Source organism: Nyctereutes procyonoides, unplaced genomic scaffold (genome assembly GCF_905146905.1).
Source record: "Nyctereutes procyonoides isolate TBG_1078 unplaced genomic scaffold, NYPRO_anot_genome, whole genome shotgun sequence".
NCBI classification, from domain to species: Eukaryota; Metazoa; Chordata; class Mammalia; order Carnivora; family Canidae; genus Nyctereutes; species Nyctereutes procyonoides.
This window is the reverse complement of record NW_026575137.1, coordinates 3,763,078-3,785,379: the sequence shown is the minus strand read 5'-3', so window position 1 is coordinate 3,785,379 and position 22,302 is coordinate 3,763,078. Positions and strand designations below refer to the sequence as shown.

Here is a 22,302-nt window from a genome sequence, read left to right as displayed (position 1 = left end):
TTCATTCTTCTGCATGTGGGTGTCCAATTTTCCCAGCACCATTTATTGAAGAGACTGTCTTTCTTCCAGTGGATCGTCTTTCCTCCTTTATCGTATATTAGTTGAGCATAAAGTTCAGGGTCCACTTCTGGGTTCTCTGTTCTGTTCCATTGATCTATATGTCTGTTTTTGTGCCAGTACCACACTGTCTTGATGAACACAGCTTTGTAGTACAACCTGAAATCTGGCATTGTGATGCCCCCAGATATGGTTTTCTTTTTTTAAAATTCCCCTGGCTGTTTGGGGTCTTTTCTGATTCCACACAAATCTTAAAATAATTTGTTCTAAGTCTCTGAAGAAAGTCCATGGTATTTTGATAGGGATTGCATTATACGTGTAAATTGCCCTGGGTAACATTGACATTTTCACAATATTAATTCTGCCAATCCATGAGCATGGAATATTTTTCCATCTCTTTGTGTCTTCCTCAATTTCTTTCAGAAGTGTTCTATAGTTTTTAGGGTATATTTTGAGAACCATTTGAATGGTAAATGGTTCTCCAACCTTTTATTTTCAGGTTGTAGGTGTCCTTCTGTCTAAAATGAGTCTCTTGTAGACAGCAAATAGATGGGTCCTGCTTTTTTATCCAGTCTGAAACCCTGCGCCTTTTGATGGGGTCATTAAGCCCATTCACGTTCAGAGTTACTATTGACAGATATGAGTTTAGTGTCATCATGATATCTATTTAGTCCTTGTTTTTGTAGATTGTTCCACTGAACTTCTTCTTAAAGGGGAGTTTTAAGAGTCCCCCTTAAAATTTCTTGCAGAGCTGGTTTGGAGGTCACGTATTCTTTCAGTTCCTGCCTGTCTTGGAAGCTCTTTATCTCTCCTTCCATTTTGAATGAGCCTTGCTGGATAGAGTATTCTTGGTTGCATGTTCTTCTCATTTAGGACCCTGAATATATCCTGCCAGCCCTTTCTGGCCTGCCACGTCTCTGTGGAGAGGTCTGCTGTTACCCTAATATTCCTCCCCATGAAAGTCAGGGACTTCTTGTCTCTTGCTGCTTTAAGGATCTTCTCTTTATCTTTGGAATTTGCAAGCTTCACTATTAAATGTCGAGGTGTTGAACGGTTTTTATTGATTTTAGGGGGGGATCTCTCTATTTCCTGGATCTGAATGCCTGTTTCCCTTCCCAGATTGGGAAAGTTTTCAGCTAGGATTTGTTCAAATACATATTCTGGCCCTCTGGCCCTTTCGGCACCCTCGGGAACCCCAATTAAACGTAGGTTTTTCTTCCTCAGACTGTCATTTATTTGCCTTAATCTGTCTTCATGGTCCCTTAATTGATTGTCTCTTTTTTCCTCAGTTTCCCTCTTTGCCATTAACTTGTCTTCTATGTCACTCACTCGTTCTTCCACCTCGTTAACCCTCGTCGTTAGGACTTCTAGTTTGGATTGCATCTCATTCAATTGATTTTTAATTTCTGCCTGATTGGATCTAAATTCTGCAGTCATGAAGTCTCGTGAGGCCTTAATGCTTTTTTCTAGAGCCACCAGTAGCTGTAGAATAGTGCTTCTGAATTGGCTTTCTGACATTGAAGTGTAATCCAGATTTTGTAACCCTGTAGGAGAGAGGGCTGTTTCTGATTCTTTCTTTTGAGTTGAGGTTTTCCTTCTAGTCATTTTGCTCAGTGCAGAGTGGCCAGAAACAAGTTGTATTGGAACACGGGGGAGTATCACTGGTCCGTCCAGCTGGTCTTCTGGAGGAGGGGCCTGCTGTGCTGATTCTCAGGTGTTAGCACTTGGGGGAGCTGCTCTGCCCCTGCCTGCTGCAGGGCTCAGCGGGGGTTGTTTACCCCGTTGGGCCCCAGGAGGATCAGCCGCAGTTGCTATGGCAACTCTGGAAGCCTGGATTCAGCCTCCGCAGGAACTACGGGGCTCGGGGCTCTCGGCTCTCCGTCCGCAGGGCCTGGAGGCTCCGGGGCGGGGCCGCTGATCTGCTCAGCTCGGGGCAGGAGCGTCCTTGCTGTCCTGGGCCCTCCTGGCTTCTGCCTGTCCCGGGGGAGGCCGGATCCTGGGCTGTGTCCCGGCGCCCTGTGCTCCGGAGCCTGCGCTGGTGGATTCGCGCTCCCGCCCCGCAGCCCCCTCCGCGGAGCCGCCGCCCGAGCCCCTCCGAGCTGCTCCGGTCGGTCCCTCCGTGCGCGCTGCAGCCCTTAGGGAGCTCGGAGCACTCCCCTGCGCTCGCAGGTGTCTGTTAGTGTCCCCGGGAGCCCGAGGGCATCCCCGCCCTCCTGGGTCCTGCTCCACCTCCCTGCGAGCCCCTTTCCGCCCGCCCGGGAAGGTTGGTGCAGCTCCTGCTCCTCCGGGACGGGGCTCTCCTGTCCTGGGGACACTCGCCCCGGCCTCAGCCCGGCTCCTCGCGGGGCCCCTCCCCCTCGGAGGCCTTTTGTTCCTTTATTTCTTTTTCCCCGTCTTCCTACCTTGATAGAAGCGCGAACTCTTCTCACTGTAGCGTTCCAGCTGGTCTCTCTTTACATCTCAGGCCGAATTCGTAGATTTTCAGGATGGTTTGAAGGTTATCTAGGTAATTTGGTGGGGACAGGTGACTCGGGGACCCTGCTCTTCCGCCATCTTGCCCCTCCCTCCTGTGTTTATCTTTATAAAATTACTTTACTTTTTTTTCTTTGAGGTTTATTCCCAAAATTTTTATTATTAAGAATAGCACTGCTGTGTTTATCTTTATGAAATTACTTTACTTTTTTTCTTTGAGGTTTATTCCCAAAAGTGAAATAACTAGGTCAAAAGGTAGAAACATTTCTATAACTCTTGTAAAATATGGGCAGATTATTTTCCAGAAAAATTGAATCAATTTACAATACAACACGCAATGTATAGCTATTTTTCCCTACCATCACTGCTATTACTTTATTATTCTCATTGGTTTTGCATTTTAATAGGTTGTTTTAATTTATACTCTTCCTAAATAGTGCCTGGAAAATAATAGGTCCACAATAAACATTTTCTAAATGAATTAATTTTCTATGGACCTATTTATTTTCATAAATGTGATTATTTATTTACCTTCTGTATTTCTTTTTTCACCATCCTTTTTTCATCATATGTAACACATTATTGAGTAGAATTTAAGCATTGATGTATTTTTATATTTTTTTATTTAAATTCAATTAGCCAACATGAAGTACATACTTAGTTTTAGATGTGATATTCAATGATTTATCACATTTATCAATGATATAACACCCAGTGCTTACATCATGTTTTAGATAGTGTAATCTTCATTAAAATATTTAAATTCTAATGTTTCACTGGTTTTATTGGTCAAATCATCCATTCCCAGGATGCTTTTTTGATATATACTTTATATCATTGTGAAAAGGCCAGATTTTTGAAAAAATAATTTTAAACTTTTTTTCCTCATGTTTCCCTATTTCTCCTGAACACTCAGTTTTTAAAATAGGAGTACCAGAGAATACTTCTAGTTCGACGATGTTAATTCCATGTTCTTACTCTTCATCAGACTAATTCTCTTATCGCTTACCCCTCGTGGCCTGATGCCACCCTCAGCCCCTTTCCCTAAAGACAGAAAGAGCAGCTTCACTAGAACATGAGCAAGGGTAAGAAATCCTGGTTAATATTGAGAAAGAAAATTCTTCATTTTTTTTTCCTATCGCAAACCTGTAAATACTTTCTGTATTAAAAATACGTATTTGTATTTTCACTACATCCTTTTGTAGACCATCTCTTAGATTGTGAAGCAACTTTTTACTTAAAGCAAAAAGCAAACCTCATCTAAGTTTCACAATATTCCTGTGAACAACTCTATTATCAGTACCATTATTAAAACATGTATTCTCAAATATCCTAAGGATACCTCCTAAAGTAACTTTGTCCAGTGTCTCTAATTCTATGAAAATCAAGGTTCCTTACCACATTTGGAACAGCAGAGAGGAAGTCCAGATTCTAACAGTCAGGTGCTGACATAGCTTATCATGCCAGCCTGACCAGCTTCCTCATTTATTTTTTCTAAAGTCCATGGGCAAATAAATATGTGTCATTAAAATAACACCAATGACTTCATTGGCAGCAATAGAGTTAAGTGTAAAGAAAAGGTCTCTTGATTAATCAACTCTGGTCTTACATTTGAATTTTAACAATGAAACTCATAGTATATGTTGTCTAATAAGTTACTTCATGAATTCTGGACCTCAGTTATGATGTCAATAGGTATGGGTAAGAACTTACATCACCATATTAGTGTGGTCGTTAATATAGGTCATTGTTAGTTATTTTGACTCCAAAAAAACTCTTAGATAAGCTAATATATAGTATGTTTGATATGGTATTTTTAGCCAGAGTATAAATTGAAGAGTATTCTCCTGAGCACTTGAAAGTATACCAGTAAACAGGGCATGGAATAAAATGTACATATTATTCTTGTTTTCCTTTCCACATCCTTAGAATCTTTACCTAGATTCTTCATTGTTCATCCACCTCCTCTGAGGCCAGAGGAACTCTATTATCAAGACCTGCTAGGGGAAAAAGGGCTTTGGGGTTTGTATCAGTGAAATCTAAACTCTCTAACTTTGATGAAAGTCCACGCATACAGATTTGTCTCAAGCTATTAAAAAAAAAATTCTAGGCTAACGTGTGTTTGCCTTGCAGTGGTTTTATGAATATCAAAGTATCTGCAAAGAGCAAGCAGCTTGGGCAGAGGTGACACTAGAACATCCTCTGATATTTGCTCACCTACAAAAGTTTTGTTAGAATTTATTTTTAGTGAAGTGGTAAAAATTTTCAAGCAACGAAATGTTTTCCAATAACAATGAAAAGGATAAAAGAGTATCTCAGAAAAAAGCTACACAGATGATCTAACCTCCTGCCCTCTGAATATAATCCACTTGGAAATTTGCTTAATGAGAACAGACATTTGAAGTTTTAATCTCCCACTCAGCATTGGATGTGATACTCTTTCCATTGACAATATTCAAAGAGAGTTTTATTTCTATTCCAGGAAATGATTCTACACAGAAAAAAAATGCTTTTAAACCAAAAATATCTTTATTTTAGGAAACATTCTCATTTTTTACATTTAAAGCATTTGCCATTTGAGGTTTTTTTCACAATTTATTAATTTATTTTAGAGAGAGAGAGTGCGAGCAGGGGGAGGGACGTAGGGAGAGAGAGAGAGAGAGAATCCCAAGCAGACTCCCCGCTGAGCATGGAGCCCGATGCAGGGCTCTACTTTACAACCCCAAGATCATGACTGGAGCCAAAATCAAGAGTCAGACACTTAATGAACTGAGCGACCCAGGCACCCTGAATCTGCCAATTTGAACTGCATTTACCTTTTTAAGAAATCTTTATATGAGTTTGCATCCCAACTCCACAACTTATGAGCTGTGTGACTCTGGGGAAGTTACTCAGCTAAGACTTCATTTCTTCATCAGTCAAAATGGATTAATAATAATATATAACTATCCCATAGGGTTGGAAAGCATTATATGTATTAATACATAAAAAAGAATGTAGAAGGTCCCTGGGTGGCTCAGTCCGTTAAGCATTGGACTCTTGGGTTTAGCTCAGGTCATATCTCAAGGTTGTGAGATTGAGCCCCGCCTCATGCTCTGCAATGAGCATGGGGGCCTGCCTGAGATTCTCTCTCATTCCCTTTCCTTCTGCCCCTTCCCTACTTGCACTCTCTCTTAAATAAATAAAATCTCTTTTCTCTTAAATAAATAAAATCTTTAAACAATAAAAAGAACTAGGGATCCCTGGGTGGCGCAGCGGTTTGGCGCCTGCCTTTGGCCCAGGGCGCGATCCTGGAGACCCGGGATCGGATCCCACGTCGGGCTCCCGGTGCATGGAGCCTGCTTCTCCCTCTGCCTGTGTCTCTGCCTCTCTCTCTCTCTCTCTCTCTCTCTGTGACTATCATAAATAAATAAAAATTAAAAAAAAAACAATAAAAAGAACTAAAAAAAAAAGACCTTAGAAAAATACCTAACTCATAGTAAGCACTCAAAAATATTAGCTAGTAATATTACTGTATTTGCTACTCTAACACCCATCACCCACACTTATCCCACTCTTCGATTATAAGCAAGTAATGGATAGATGTTAATCATCTTTATAGTCAGAGAAGTTAGCCTTATATCTCGCTCATTATGGGATATGGTCTTTCTAAACACTCCTAATTTATCTCTAATTTCACTTTTGCTTTTCAATTTATACAGTGAATGCCTTACATTCTCCCACATGATAGGCTCTAAGGCATAATGTTCTGTACAATCGCAAACTCATAAAAAAGACTATCAAAAGTCCAGCTGAGAAAAGCAATGTTTAAGGGGATTATTTGTACTGTGTATATTCTAGGTGCAACAAAGAGAAAATAAGTTACACATCATATTGATGCCCCTCCTCACCTACAGAATTATTCTTACTGAAGTGAATTTTAGAGTGACATGCAGCCTTTACTGAGGACCATATGACTGTTTTAGCAAACTTATTTTTGTATCTATCATAAAAATATGAGAATAGTGTTCACCATCTATATGTGGTCTCTCTACTAAGCCCATTAAGAGACATTTTTATCTGCCTTAAAGCCAAGAATTCATCCATTTTTATGGTATAAAAGACTTAGAGTCAAATTTGAAGCCCTCTTATAGCAAAGTTGGCATTTTTGCATGAATCCCATTTAATGTTTCCATTCTTGTTTTTCTTTTGCTCTTCCATTCAATTTATGCCAAATTCATATTCCTCTGCATTCTACTTATTTGTGTGAGTGCTTTTTGGATACACTAGCTCTGCTAAAAAGTGTGGTGCAGGCTGTGCACTGCACAACTCCAGTTAGCTCCAGTCACATAGTCTATGTATGCAGTGCACAACTTATGATGCCATATGTGGCAACTCTGGAAAAAGGCTGAGAATAAATGACTAAGAACTATCTGAATATTCTAGCTCTCTGTGATTTGTATATATCATATATATATTATATATAAATTATATATACATACATACACATATGTGATCTCCATGTTACTATTTATTTCTACATTTACAGAGTTTTGCACATATAGGTTCTCTCATCCTGAATATACCTTCTCTTTCTGACAGTCACACAACTGGTTTCACTTACTTATCCACACACTAGTGCTGTGTATAGTACTACTAGTACTATGATGGTTAATTTTATGTGTCAACTTAACTAGACTAAGAGATGTCCAGATAGCTGATTAAACATTATTTCTGGGTGTGTCTGTGAGGGTGTTTAGGAAAGAGATTAGCATTTGAAGAGATTGAGTAAAGAAGACCATCCTCACTAATGCAGGTAGGATCATCCAATCCACTGAAGTACTGAAAAGGCGAAGGAAAGGCTAATTCGCTCTCTCTGTTTAAGCTGAGACATCCTTCTTCTCTTGCCCTTAGACATCAGATATCAACACTCTTGGTTCTTGGACTTTCAGGCCCAGACCTGGATTTACACTAAAGCCTTCCCCCTAATCCCTCTTAGTCCAATTATACCACGAGCTTTCCTGGTTCTCCAGCTTCTCTTAGTCCAATTATACCACAGCTTTCCTGGTTCTTTTCCTTTCTACAATCTTTCCTGGCAGATTGTAGGACTTCTCAGCCTCCATAACAATTCCCGTAATAAATCTCCTCTTATGTATATCTGTATATATCCTATTTTTTTCTGTTTTTCTGAAGAACCTCAAGTAATACAAAGTTATATTTATTATAACTTGTTACAGTTATATACTACAAATTAGAGTTTAAAATTTTTCAGCCAGGGATGCCTGGGTGGCTTGGTCGGTTAGACATCTACCTTCAGCTCAGGTCATGATCCCAGGGTCCTGAGACTGAGCCCTGAATTGGGCTCCCTGCTCAGTGGAAAGTCTGCTTCTCCCTCTGCTGCTCCCCCTGCTTGTGTTCTTTTTCTTTCTATCTCTTTTAAATAATTTTTTTAATCTTTAAAATTTTTCAACCAGGGATGTGGAGAAAGGAGAACCCTCTTACACTAAGTAAGAATGCAAGCTCATGCAGCCACTCTGGAAAACAGTATGGAGGTTCCTCAAAAAGTTGAAAATAGAGTTACCCTATGATCCAGTGATTGCACTACTGGGTATTTACCTCAGAGATACAAATGTAGTGACCCGAAGGGGCACCTACACCCCAATGTTTATAACAGCAAAGCTCACAATAGCCAAACTATGGAAAGAGCCCAGATGTCTATCCACAAATGAGTGGATAAAGATGTAATATATATATATATACACACACACACACACACACACACACACACACAATGGAATACTACTCAGTCATCAAAAACATGAAATCTTGCCATTTGCAATGACATGGATGGAACTAGAGGGCATTATGCTAAGTGAAATAAGTCGATAAGAGAAAGACAATTATCATAGGATCTCACTCATATGTGGAATTTAAGAAACAAAACAGTATCATAGGAGAAGAGAGGAAAAAATAAAACAAGATGAAATTGGAGAGGGAGACAAATCATAAGAGACTCTTGATCATAGGAAACAAAGAGGGTTGCTGGAGGGGAGGGGAAAAGAAGGAGGGCGTAACTGGGTGATGGACATTCAGGACGGCATTTGGTGTAATGAGCACTGGGTATTATATAAGACTAATAAATCACTGACCCCTACCTCTGAAACTAATAATACATTATATATTAATTAACTGAATTAAAGTAAAAATTTGAAAGAAATGTCATGGAACTATACACTTAAAATGAGTATAATTTTTAGTATGTAAATTATACTTCCATAAAGCCATTAAAATATCATCTAAAATAAATAAATAAAATTTCTCAGCCAGGAATTTTACCTAATAACACCTTCTTCATAATTAAATATAAAGAGTCTATAAACACCTATTTCTCCCCTAAAAATAATCATATACTTATATTAGGTAGTAAAAGATGGCCTTGTTTCCTAAAAGAGTGATTAAGTAATAAATAAATGGTAGAGTTACGTGGTTCCAAAGTCTGTATTATTATTATTATTTCCACAAAACCATACCAGCCTTTAATAATAATAATAATAATAATTCTTTTGCCATACTTTACCTCACTGCATTGAGAGCATGGTAGGTTCTTAATAAATACTTACATGATTGAAGTGAAAATCAAAAAGATCTTTAAGTTATTGTCTAAGGTCACAGCACACAGAGGTGGATCTAGAATTAGAATCCATTCCTTTTTTCCTGGGCCATTGCTCTGTTCACTATTTTTTGACCTAGAGACACTTACCATTAACCTCAACTATTTATCCTCTAGTATGTGCTCTCAGAAACTATATGGGGTTGGAAATATTTAGGGATCTTCTTACTAAGCTATTTAATGTATGAAACTTTCCATTGGTGGAATGCTGGAGAAGCATTTTGTGGACAGAAGGGGAAAAAAAAAAAGAGGCTATTTTAAACGTTGCTGAGAGAGTTTGGGCAAAATCCATCTGGCAAACAGACTATTTCTTCCGTTCAAAAACTCATCAAGCACTCTAAACGTGTAACCTGTAGGCAAGTTTAATTAAAGCTTGAGAAATCTCAAAATAACCTGACATTTAAATATGTTATTTCCATTCTGCTCTCATTGTCTGACATACACAGAGACATTCTTAGGCCCAAATTAAGCTCCCCAGTGCCATCTAGCCCTGTCTAACTACTGGATTACCCTATGCACAAGGCAACAGGAATGTGAATGAAATGAGCTCATTCTATCATTGTCCTTCAAGTACCAACATTTATTTCATAGAAAGACAGGTAAGAAGATAGATAGGAAGTTGGATGGATGGATAGATAGGTAGATAGACAAGACAGATAGATAGGCAGACAGATAGGGTAAAATTCATTTCTCTTCCTTAAAAAAAGAAGGTGAAAGCAGAGCTTGTCTTTGGGAGAACCTCAGGAAAGGACTAAAGAATAAGTTTTTGGGAGGTGCCTGGGTGGCTCAGTCAGTTAGGCATCTGATTTTGGCTCAGGTCATGATCTCAGGGTTATGAGATCAAGCCCTGTGTCGGCTCCATGTTGGGTGTGGAACCTGCTCAAGATTGTCTCTGTGTCCCTCCCCCACCCTGTCTCTCTCGCTTTAAAAAAAAAAAAGAAAGAAAGAAAAAGAAAAAAGAATAAGTGTTCTTGCCATGGAACAAGAAATTTAAAATGTGAAATCACCGAACAAAATAAGTAGTCAACATTTATGGATTCCAAGTATCTACTTTCTGTCTTGAGGGAGTAATTCCATTTTTAAGTGGCCTGGATAATCCTGGACCTAAGTTTAGTGAGAAGTGCAGATAAGAGGCTGTTTGATGCCTCAGTGGCCTAATAACATTAGGGTTTTTTTTCCTCTTTTTTTTTTTTCTGCCTTCTTTAGTTTCAGCTGAGCATTTCATATGATTTGACTTTCTCTCCTCTCTTAGCATATCAATTATACTTCTTTTCAAGACATTCTAGTAGTAGCATTAGAGTCTGTGACATACATTTTAAACTAATCTAAGTCTACTTCACAGAATGCTACCTGCAGAGCAGAAGCCTTACACAGTATTCCTAATTCTTCCCTAGTAGCCCTTAAGACATTGACATCATTCATTTCATTTATCCATATGCTATAATCACCCAATGCATTGCTACTTTATTATCTAAAGTTATATTTTAGATCAATTAAGAATAAGAAAAACAAAGATTTTAGTTTTATTTTACTTCTATTCCTTCTCCATGTCCTTCCATTTTTTTAGGTAGAATTTCTAACTTACATTATTTTCTTTCTTCCTGCAGAATTTCTTTCAACATTTTTTGCAGAGTAGATAACTAATGTTGAATTCCCTCTGTTTTTGTTTTTCTAAGAAAATCTTTGTCCTTTTTCACTTTGGAAGGATAATTTCGCTGTACATAAAATTCTAGGTTGCTTTCTAATTTTTTTTTACTATTTTTAATTTTTATTGATATATATCATTGGCAAATAATATTGTGTAAGTTTTAGGTGTACAGCATTTTGGTGTTAGATTTCATATATAAAAAAAGAAATTCATATGTATTGTAATATGATTCCCACTATTGCATTAGCTAACCACTATCATGTCACATAATTATAATTTCTTCTTTGTGGTGAAAGCGATTATGATCAAATCTGTTAGGAGCTTCCACATATATTTCACTCCCCTCTCTTCTTACTTGCATGGCTTCTCATGAAAAGTCTGCTGATTATTATCCTTGTTCCTCTTATAGGTGTTTTGTTCCAGTCTCAACCTATCAATGACCAGTGTTGTGATTGGACAGGCCCTTGTGGTTTTTTTATTAAGGTTGTAAAATGTCCTTCAGCAACAACCATCAGGAAACCTTGAAAAAATACAGGTTAATTACTTAGAAGACCTGGAAAATTGCACAGCCACCTGGAGCTACACAGTGGGATCACAAAGAAAGAAAGAGTGTACAGGCCTGGGATTGTGCTTTTATTGGGGTTGAAAATGGGGGCCCAGAATTTTGTGGTCTCACTCTTCATTGGTGAATTTAAAACATAAGAGCAGGAATTTAAAGTATGTGAAGTGAAAAAAAGTGGCGCAATGGTCACTTATCAACCAAGTCTCTACAATAAAAAGAGCTTCAGTGGGGGAATGCAGCTTAGTTCTTTAATTGGGTGGCTGACAATATATTTAAAATAGGCATATTTAAAGTGGAAGGGTCTTTGAAATGGCAATCTAGTTTAGTTCAGGCACTCGGATTTCAAAAAAAGTGATGAAACCTAAGTGTCAGAGTTTATACTACAATAGGTAAGATGTTTCCCCCGCTGGCTCTTTTTAAGATTTTCTCTTTATCTTTGGCCTATTACAGTTTGAATATAATATGCCAGGAACTGTGAGGTGGGGAGGGGTGAGTATTTATTGTGCTTGGTAGTCTCAAAGCTTCCTGGATCTGTGGTTTTATGTCTGTCATTAATTTTAGGACCTTCTTGGCCATGATGATTTCAAGTATTTTTTCTAGTATTAGAGAATTGTATGCTTTATGTATATTTTATGTATATGTACACACAAAAGATACATATCTATTTATGCCTTTTGAAATTGTCCTGAAGTTTTTTATGTTTGGGAGCAAGTTTGGGGGGTTTATTCATTTTTTTTTCTCATTGTATTTTAGGCATATTTGCCTAATTTTCTAATGACCTATCTTCAAGCTCATCTATTTTCTTGGTGATGTACAGTCCACTGATGAGCCCAGCAAAGTCATTCTTCATTTTTGTTACAGTATTTCTGATTTCTAATCTTTCCTTTTGATTTTTGCCTTAGAATTTCTCTCTCCCTGCTTACATTTCCCATCTGAATATTCTTATATGATCCCTTAACATATTAATCAAAGTCATTTTAAATTCTGTCTGAAAAATAAATTAAATAAATAAATAAATAAATAAATAAATAAATAAATAAATTCTCTGTCTGAGAATTCCAGTATCTGTGTCATATCTCAGTCTGGTTCTAATGCTTTCTTTGTCTTGTTAGGCTGTGTTTTTCTTGTTTTTTTTTTAAGTGTGCTTTTTAATTTTTTGTTGGAAGCTATGTATAATGTAATCCATAATAAGAACTGAGGTAGATAGGTCTTTAGCATGAGGTTTTATGTTAATCTGGCTAGGAGTTGGACTGTGTTTAATGTTAGATGCAGCCCTAGGTGCCAGAAGTTCCAAATTTCTCTAAAATGTCCTTGTTTCTATCTCCCTTTTGACTTTAGCCTTCCCTAAGTATACTTCCTCAGAGAAAGTCTGCATCCTGCTGCTGTAATCCGCTGTTATTATACAAAACCCCCATTGCTACAGTGATAAGATATGGGGGAGATCTATAATCTTATATTTAAATTGCAGTCTTTTAGTGGATCTGTGTCCTGGGATGTGACCTTTGCCAGTGTTTCTTTTGTTTTTCATTCTCCTTAGGTAAGACAGGAAGACTAGAGAGCCCTGGGATGGGAGAAACACTTCAGGTGGCATACAGTTCTAATAGTTTTTTTTTTCCCTAGTAGCAGCCCTTTGTTATGGAGAACAAATAAGTTCGGGGTGTATTTTATAATGATTAATCATCCCCTTCTTCTGCTGCCAGAACCATAAGCAGATCTTTCTTGGCTGTTAACCATGAGAATATGGTGGGATTCCTCAAGGATAAACCCATACAGATATCGGTTTCCCCATAATTGTGACCCTCAAGAGTTTCTTGATAATCCACTCTCAACCTAACAGTTTGTTAAAATTACCATTTAAATGTTTGTACCAGTTATAGTTCCAAGGCTTCTGTTCCAGTTAAGTAGGTCTGGCTGTGGCTTTCTGGATTCACCTACCTCTCCACATTTAGGTAGGAATTTACCTGCAACCCCAGTTCTCTGATAAATACAAGAAAAGTTATTGGTTTCCAGTTTGTTCAGCTTTTTTTGGTAGTAAGAACATAGGTGATATCTTATGAGCTCTTAATGTGTGACAGCTAAAACCCTGTTAGTTGCTTATCAATTAACAGCCAGTCAGAATGTTCTCTTTTCTGCAACAGTCAGAGAAGCACATATTGTCTAATACAAATCTTCAGGCATAGGACCCATGCAACTTCTCACACTTCCCCCTAAAGGCAGGGCTGTGAAAGTATGAACATTCATTCTTATTGCCAAGTTGCTTTCTGTGTCCTTTTTACCCCTAGAGATTGTGTTTTTATTAATGTGAGGCTTTTCTATTCTCCTCTTTCTCTCTCTCTCTCTCTCTCTCTCTCTCTCTCTCTCTCTCTCTCACACACACACACACACACACACACACACACACAAAGGAAAAGAACACAACTATTTTTTCCTAACTGGTGGACTCCAAGGAATTAAATCTATTGTATTATCTTTGCAATGCAGAGTCTGTAGTATTTTTTTTAAAAAAAAATTAAATTTGTCCTTTCTTGTCTTGGTTTTAAATACCAACCCTTAAAAAAAATAAAAATGAAAATAAATAAATACCAACCCTTATTTTCTAGATTATTGGTGAATGATATAATTTTTAACCATTTCTAAAATTCATTTGTGTGTTCATTTCTTCACTAACTACTTGTTGGTCACTTCCCAAATACAAAATGCCTAGCTATGTCTCTAAAAAATGTAAAACCCAGGATTCACTGACTTTTCAAGTGGGACATTGTATGTGAATGACTATACTACAGAACAGTTTGCAAGAGTGAGAAACAAGATGATTTGAGAGTTAAGTAGAAGAGATTGGATTCACCAGATGTAACCAAGGCATCATTAAGATTTGATGTCAGAGTTGTATCAGACAGGACCCAAGCAGAAAACAGAAGGTATACTCAAACAAGGTAATTCCTTTTAATTAAGGCATTGTTGACAGACACCAATAGAAGGAAACTGGAAGAAAAATCTAAGTGATCCAGCAAGGATTGGTGATGCATCCTGAAGCTAGCAATGGCAAGGGAGTCTTTCTACAGCTAGGCCTGAAGGGAACAAGAGAAGGGCACACTCCCAGAACCAAGAAAGGGGTGAGCATATTACTAGAACTCCACTATGGAATCCTACTTCTAGAAGAAGACCACATATCAGGGCTGTAGATTTTGGTAGAGAACTGTAACTACTGCTTACCTAAGGTCTAGCAAGGAATGAGCAAGGGAATAAGTGCTCCAATGCCACACTCCTCCTGTTTCCAACTTCTTACTGATAGTTCTCATTGGCTGCACTCAAATGGAAGTCAGAGGACAAGCCTACAGAGGTCGGTTTTCTGGGAGCAAATAGGAATGGGAAAATGAAAAGTGAATCTGAAGGAGCAAATAGAGGATACCCAGTCCAAAGAGACTGCACTTCTGGAATCTGGGATGAAGAATCCCATAGGGCACTGATGGCTACAAGTCCTTCATTTGAGGTGGGAGTTAAGGCAAAACCTGTTGAAAACTGTTGCCACTTCCATCGCCACCACCTCTAACTTCCTCCAACGTCCTCCACACAGTCACCTGAACTCTCGCCTTTGCCTCTCTCCAAAGCAGTATAAGTGGTTAAAATATTTTATGTCTATGTTTTCTTTTTAATCTCGCTGGAAGAAAAGTGAAACTGGTGGTAAAGATTCACTGTTCTCCTCTTACAGCCTTCTAGCAGGAAGAGGAGGAAATCGCCGAACTGCCAATGTGATAGCCCATGGGTTTGCCAATCTTTTAACTCTGGACAAAAAGACCCTCCAAGAAATTCTAGTGCATTATCCAGATTCTGAAAAGCTCCTCATGAAAAAAGCCAGGTATGACCTTTAAAACCCCATTATAGTTGTTTTTACTTTGTGAAAATCTAAGCAGAGGACTGTATTGTGATGACAGGGATCAACTTTCTTCATGAGATGCCTTTAACAAACAAATGTTTATGCAGCTATCCATTGAAAACTTCACAGATTAGGAGAAACATTGGTGTCTCTGGTAATTTCTCCAGAATTTTTACAGTACTATCTAAAGTAGCCTTTCCCTTCTATCCACAGTGTGCTTCTAAAGAAGAAGGCCCCAGCCACAGAGACAACCCCTCCAAGAAAAGGACTTGCTTTTCTCTTCCCACCAAAACAAGAGACACCCAAAATTTTTAAAGCTCTCCTGGGAGGTACAGGAAAAGCAGGACTTACAAGACTACTCAAACTTAAGAGAGAACAAACCATTCAGGTAATTAGGCAGAGTGAATGGAGGGCTGTCACAGACCATTGGACTAAGCAAACCCAGAAAAACTCTTACTTTAATTCCATTTCAGACACTGGGATAGTTTGGATGCATCTAGTGTGAATAATAATGACTGTTTTATAGCAGTCATTTTATAGTATTATTATCTAAACTGTATCCTCATGTATCATTACATTTAATCCTCACAGTTTATTATAGATACACATGTATCCATATATATATACAAATACATTCAACTCTCATTATTTGTATATTCTGTATATTTGCATATCTACCTACTCATAGAAATTTCTTTGTAACCCCAAAATCAGTGCTCAACATGCAAAAATACGTATGTGCAGAGCAATGATGAAAAATTTAAATTGCCCAGTGCACATGTTCCCAGCTGAAGTTGGACAAGAAGACACTCTATTTCAGTTCTCACACTGTAAACAAGTGACCTTTTCATGGTCCATTTAAGTGCAATGTTTTTCTCATTTTTGTACTGCATAGAGCTGAAGTGCTGTCTAGTGTTCCTAAGTACAAAAATGCTTTGATGTGCCTTACAGAGAAAAGATATAGCTTCATGTAAGCTTCCTTCAAGCATGAGTTACAGTGCTGTTGGCTATGAGTTCAATATAATGAATTAACAATATTTGTTAAATAAATGTCTCTAAACAGAAATACACACAAAACAAGGTTATATATTGATTTGTTGATAAGAATTTGGCTAGAAGCTCATAAGAACCAAATCCTGCATTATCCCTAGGAGCAATGATTCAGTATTTGCTAATTCTGTGTTTGTGGATGCTTTATAGAACAAAACTACCATGAATAATGAGAATCAATTATATATGTATAGTCCTAAAATATACACCTATAAATATGTAACACATTTTACCAATGAGCCAATAAATATTTTCACAAATATTCAATCACTTATATATCACAAATGTTAAAAGCCAAAAATAACTTCATAGATTTCATCCAAGCCCTTCTTGTTATAGATGAAGAAACTGAACTCCAGAGCAACATATTTGGATAAGATTACAAAAAGTGACAGAGCAAAAACTATTACTCAGGTATTCAGACTTCTAGGCCTACACTGAGCTGCCTCTCAATTCCTAGAAATTTCAAGATACTCAAATGTTATTGTTTTTCTCTCTTGATTTTCATATTTCTTTGATTCTTGTAATAGGCGTAGGAGGGCAAATGTTGAAAACAGAGCAGGGATTCAGATTTTCTGAATGGAGTCATGTTGTCCCTAAAACTGTAAGAAATGGGTGGCTGTGGATCTTTCAGAAAATCATTAAGCAAATATTATAAATCAGTCACCCTCAAGAGGCTAAAACTTGCCTCTTCCTTTTCACACACAAACACTATGGTGAAAATTAGGAATACAGTATGAACCAAATGACTCATTTAATCAGCATTGAAATCATAATTTGTGTTAAAAGTTTATGGGGTAAAGAAATATAGGTCATTGTGTCAAGTAAGTTCCTCCACTTTACATGTGTACATTTTATACCTTGTACAAGCTTCTTTTAAACTGACCTGAAGCATCATCAGTAAAGAGCATAGTATGTTTTTTACTATGAAATCTCTGCAGATGATACTAAGAATAATAGTTTCTAAAACTGTATAGCTCAAGCACCCGTGGGATGAATGGAGAAGACTGTATTAGGAAAGAGAGATGAGTTCCTCCCTGAGGTTCTCCTATGAGCTTATGCAGCAGGAAAACCATACATTCTGTAGTAGTTTTATGGCATTTGGTTAACACTTTTTTATTAGAAAATAAATATTTAAAATTTCATCTCCATAAAATAAATAAATACATATTTTAAAGCAAAAGCAAAGAATCCTGAGCCCTAAGTCTAATAATTCAGAAAGCTAGAGGACAACTAGGAAGAGAATTTCTTGTCAGGGACAAAAATGCAATCCAGAATTACACTGTTAAGTCAAATGTGACAGCTCAGTCTCATTCTTCAGCACATTAGAAAGCTGTCAAATGATAGTCAAATGCGAGGCAGATGTGATTCCCACATTAATTTAATTCAGACACTCTTTCTCTTGGTGGTGATCTTTAGTTATTGTATATTAATCAAAAGACTCCAATGTCCTTTATTATGATTTCACACCAATTCTTTCTAACTGCTTCTTCCAGAAAACAAGTGAAAACTCTGAAGAAGGAGAGGGTAAAAGAAGAGAATATGAAGATAAAGAAAGAGAGCCATCAGAGAAAATACTGGACAGCTCTGAATGTAGAGCAAATAGTATTATAGCAGAGGAAGTGCCCCAGTCCATTAGAAGGGCAGCTTTACCCAGAGGAACTACTCGTCAATCCCTCATCATCAGCATGGCTCCTTCTGCAGAGGCAGGGGAAGAGGTTCTGACAATTGAAGTCAAACAAAAGGCTAAGCAATAAGTGTTTGATTATCTTTAGATGTAATCTAGCTAATTCCCAAAGAGATTGTACCCACGAATGTAGCTTAAATTAATGAGGGGGAAAGACTTCACTGGGATCCTTGAGAAATGATAGACAAATCCTTAGCTTAGTTTCTAGGAATTATCTGAGAGGGTGATCTTATGCAGTGGTAAGATTATTTCAAAAATATCCCTATTCTCTATTCTATCTCTATCTCTATTCTCTGTTGTCATTAGCTTTATGCTATTGGTATTTCTCCTAATTTTATGTAGTAGGGTTTTTTCTTCCATTCTCTCTTGATGTTTCTTCCCTCCATCCTCCATTTTGATTAGTTCGGTCTTGGCCCTGAAGTGATTCACTTACCTTTACAATCTTTATGTGTGTGTTGAAGTCTTGCGTGACAGTTAGTCTTCATTAAATGTCCTATGCATGTGAATATTACTTCTCACTTGTAGAGGATTATGATACTTTAATAAAATGTTGAAAGTAAAATATCATTCAATATTTCCATTCAAATAAGGGTGATGAGCCACTCAAATATCAAATCAACCCAACAGCTGGGACTGGAGAAAAGAAGAGATAATGGAGCCTGTGGATGTGAAATCTGACCAGCAGAAAAGTCCTTGGAAGAGCAGTATTGGTCAGTGGTACCAACAAACCCATAGGAAAAAACATATTGTAGCAACATGTTGGAAAAATCATTCCCTTTGCTAAAGAAACAGACTTTAATATTTTCCCTCATACCAACTTGAAAGGCAGCAATCTACCTAACTCATCTAGCTCCACAGACTCAGACTGGAGTAATCCTATGGTCCCCATCTTCAGGTAGGCTAACATGACATTTCTGAGTCTTCCCCAAGCATTTGCTTCAAACGATGCCAGACCTGAGCTTCTTATTGTTTTCAGTTTTAGTAAAAAGTGATGAGGTTAGGAAGCCAGACTGTACACATGTCAGATTGACATATCCCTACAATTTGCAGAATCTACATGTACAGCTGTTTACAAAATCTCCAAGTTAATTAAGTGCACTTTAGGAAGTTGTCCTCATGAATCAGCTAACATTAGCATAATTACTAAAGTCTCATGCTGTGAGGAGACTAAAAAAGCTAGGCTGATGTCGGAAGTAATAATACATATAGAATTCCATTCTAATAAATGCCATTAGTGTATAACATTAAGTTCTGTATAATAAGACTATTCCCAAGTCCCAGAAGATGTTCATTGTAACAGCACTTTGCTGAGAGGGTTTTAACAAATCATATTAACCAAAAAGCCTACAACATAGATGCATTCAGCAAACCATGTATAAATCGATCACTATAATAAAATGTATTATTTAGTTGGGTCATCATTTTTTAATATAGTGTTTGAGTATCATAAAAACATGGCGAGTTTTACAAAAAGTTATTTTTGCGCTTTTTTCAGGAGTTGCGGGGATCGAGAGAAATTGTTAAATGATGCTTGCTTGATTATGGGAGTTTTTGTGTAGAAAGAATGATTAGAAAATGACAGAAAGAAAATGTAGAAATAGGGCCTGAGAAAAGTTTAGTAATAGGAAAAAAAAAGGGAAAAGAATCCTGAATATGTGAATAATATGTTCCCCTTACATCCCACAAAGAGATTAAAATATAACACCTTTGCAATTTATGTTTTTCCCCTGTTGCTTATTTTCCCTCCCAAAATGTTCCTATTTTGGAAACTATCATCTCCACTTTCCTAGTCCCTCAGACTAAAATCTAAGAGTAAGTAGTAGTCCTTCCATTGTTTATTTGGTATCAACAGGTTCTTTTTCTTTCTCTAAATATTTCTAATTATTCTTTCTTTTCCAGTTCCAACGCTACACCTCATATGTATTTTCTGTTCAATTCAAATAAACATTCACTTTTTACTTAAAATCTCTGCTAATCACTGATCTACCTTCTCAATTCTTTTGTCAAGAGAAAAATCAGATCTTTCTACAATACCACTGTCAGTCCATTCAGGTTGTTTATAACAGAGTACCTGGGTAACTTATAAACAACAGAAATTTGTTTCTCGGGATGCCTGGATAGCTCAGCAGTTGAGCATCTCTCTTTGGCTCAGGGCGTGATCCCAGGGTCCCAAGATTGAGTCCCGCATCGGGCTTCTTATATGGAGCCTGTTTCTCCCTCTGCCTGTGTCTCTGCCTCTCTCTGTGTCTCTCATAAGTAAGTAAGTAAATAAATAAATAAATAAATAAATAAATAAATAAATAAATCTTAAAAAAAAAATTTGTTTCTTACAATTCTGGAGGCTAGGAAGTCCAGTATCATGGGCCAACATGGTAAAGTTAGGGCCCTCTTACTGGTTCATAGCAAGCTTCTTCTCACTGTGTCCTCACATGCAGCAAGAGCAAGGGATGCCTCTGGAGCCTCTTTTACAAGGGCACTAATCCCATTCAAGAGGGCAGAGCACCTGCTAAAGGCCCCACCTCCTAATACTTTCATTTTTGGGGTTAACATTTCAATATGTCAGTTGGTGGGGGGGGGGAACCACATTCAAATCATAGCAACCTCTTTTGACCATGTTATTTCTCTACTCAGGGACCTACGAGTCCCTCCTACCAATTAAATCTTTTTTATCCAAATTTAATTACCACTACCCCAAACATACCCTTCACTGCCACTGGTCTTCCTCCTTTTTCTGGATTACCTCCTACCTTTCTTCCTCTGGTATTTGTGCAGGCTGCCTGCCACAGTATGGAATGTTGTCTCTCCTCCATCACTTACCTCTTCCCTATACTTCCAGATCTCTCCCAGTTGCCTCTAAAAACAACCCATGATGGGGGATCCCTGGGTGGCGCAGCGGTTTAGCGCCTGCCTTTGGCCCAGGGCGCGATCCTGGAGACCCGGGATCGAATCCCACGTCGGGCTCCCGGTGCATGGAGCCTGCTTCTCCCTCTGCCTGTGTCTCTGCCTCTCTCTCTCACACTGTGTACCTATCATAAATAAATAAATAAATAAATAAATAAAAATTAAAAAAAAAAACAAAACAACCCATGATGGTGTAGTCTCAAAGGATTATCTTTATCTTTTACACTTTCAGGGAAGTACCACATAGTATAGCCCTCTATTGTTCTCAAATTTCTGCTTAACTATGAATTATTTCTGCTTGAATTATAACAAGGCAAAGACTAGTTCTTATGCTTTATTTGTATAAAGGCAGAAAAGCCCAGTTTTATAAAGGGAGAGAGAATATTGATCAGCAAATCATGGAAGTAAAATAAATACATAATCGACATAGAAAAGATTCTTGACTTCACTTGTGCTCAAAGGAATACAAATCAGAACAAAAATGGAATCACTTTATACCCATCATGAAAACAGATAATAATACCAAGTGCTGGTAGGTCTATCGGTTGGAGCTACTATTCTGGTAGTACTTAGCAAAATTCTGGCAGCAGACCTTGGAATTCGGCAGTACAACTTCAGAAAATGTATCCCAGAAAATTCTCAAGCAGTACCATCAGAGAAAATTCAAGAAGAAATGCATTGTTTATAGTACAAAGAGACTAGAGGCAACTCTGGTGTCTACACTGGGAAACAGATGAAATGAATATGATGTGTGGGCGTGTGGATGTGTTTTTAAGATGAAACTCTATCCAGCCATTAGAAGTAATGCATTAGACTTACACATAACAACACGGATAGCTCTTTAAGGGGGAAAAAAAACTTGCGTTTTTTTTTTTAAAGAAGAAAGAATGAGATCTTAAGTAATATGCGCATGTATTTTTATAAAGCCTATCTGATAAAAATTGTCAGGCACAAACCAGTAGCCCAACAAAGCCAAGTTTACAAACTTGCTACAAGAAGGGAGACTGCTCATCAGAGGAAACATGGGCGTCTAACCAAACTCTGAGAAGGACAGGGTTATTATAGGGTGTTTGGGGAAAGTAGATATTAGGGTAGAGTTTAAATGAAGTAATGTTTCAAATTAAAGCAAAACCGTAAAAAAAAAAAAAAAAAAGCAAAACCGTATGTAAGGGGGGGGTCAGCATCAGACCTGGGCCAACAAGCTGACTCAGGTCCTATTTCCTTGGAAACTACTCAGTTTAAAATAAATACAGACTGTTGTTGTCAGAAAACTCTTATCCGAAGTTATATACCTGACTGCTTTTCTGCATTGGAATTACTCCAATCCTTCAGGCAAAAGTAGAATGTTTCAGTCTTATTGATAAGATTTCAAACACCAACGTTTCTGACAGTTTTTTTTTTA

General features: G+C 37.7%; 1 protein-coding gene across 1 annotated transcript in view; it reads left to right on the top strand.

Annotated features, from left to right (window-relative positions):
• Nucleotides 1–18,168, top strand: part of CNGB3 (cyclic nucleotide gated channel subunit beta 3) — a 162,675-nt gene extending 144,507 nt beyond the window's left edge. Inside the window, exons 16-18 of the mRNA XM_055303427.1 lie at nucleotides 15,098–15,244; nucleotides 15,476–15,650; nucleotides 17,809–18,168. Coding sequence (XP_055159402.1) covers nucleotides 15,098–15,244; nucleotides 15,476–15,650; nucleotides 17,809–18,069 — 583 coding nt within the window. The 3' untranslated portion in view covers nucleotides 18,070–18,168. The remainder of the gene's footprint in view (nucleotides 1–15,097; nucleotides 15,245–15,475; nucleotides 15,651–17,808) is intronic.
• Nucleotides 18,169–22,302: the final 4,134 nt, after the last annotated feature.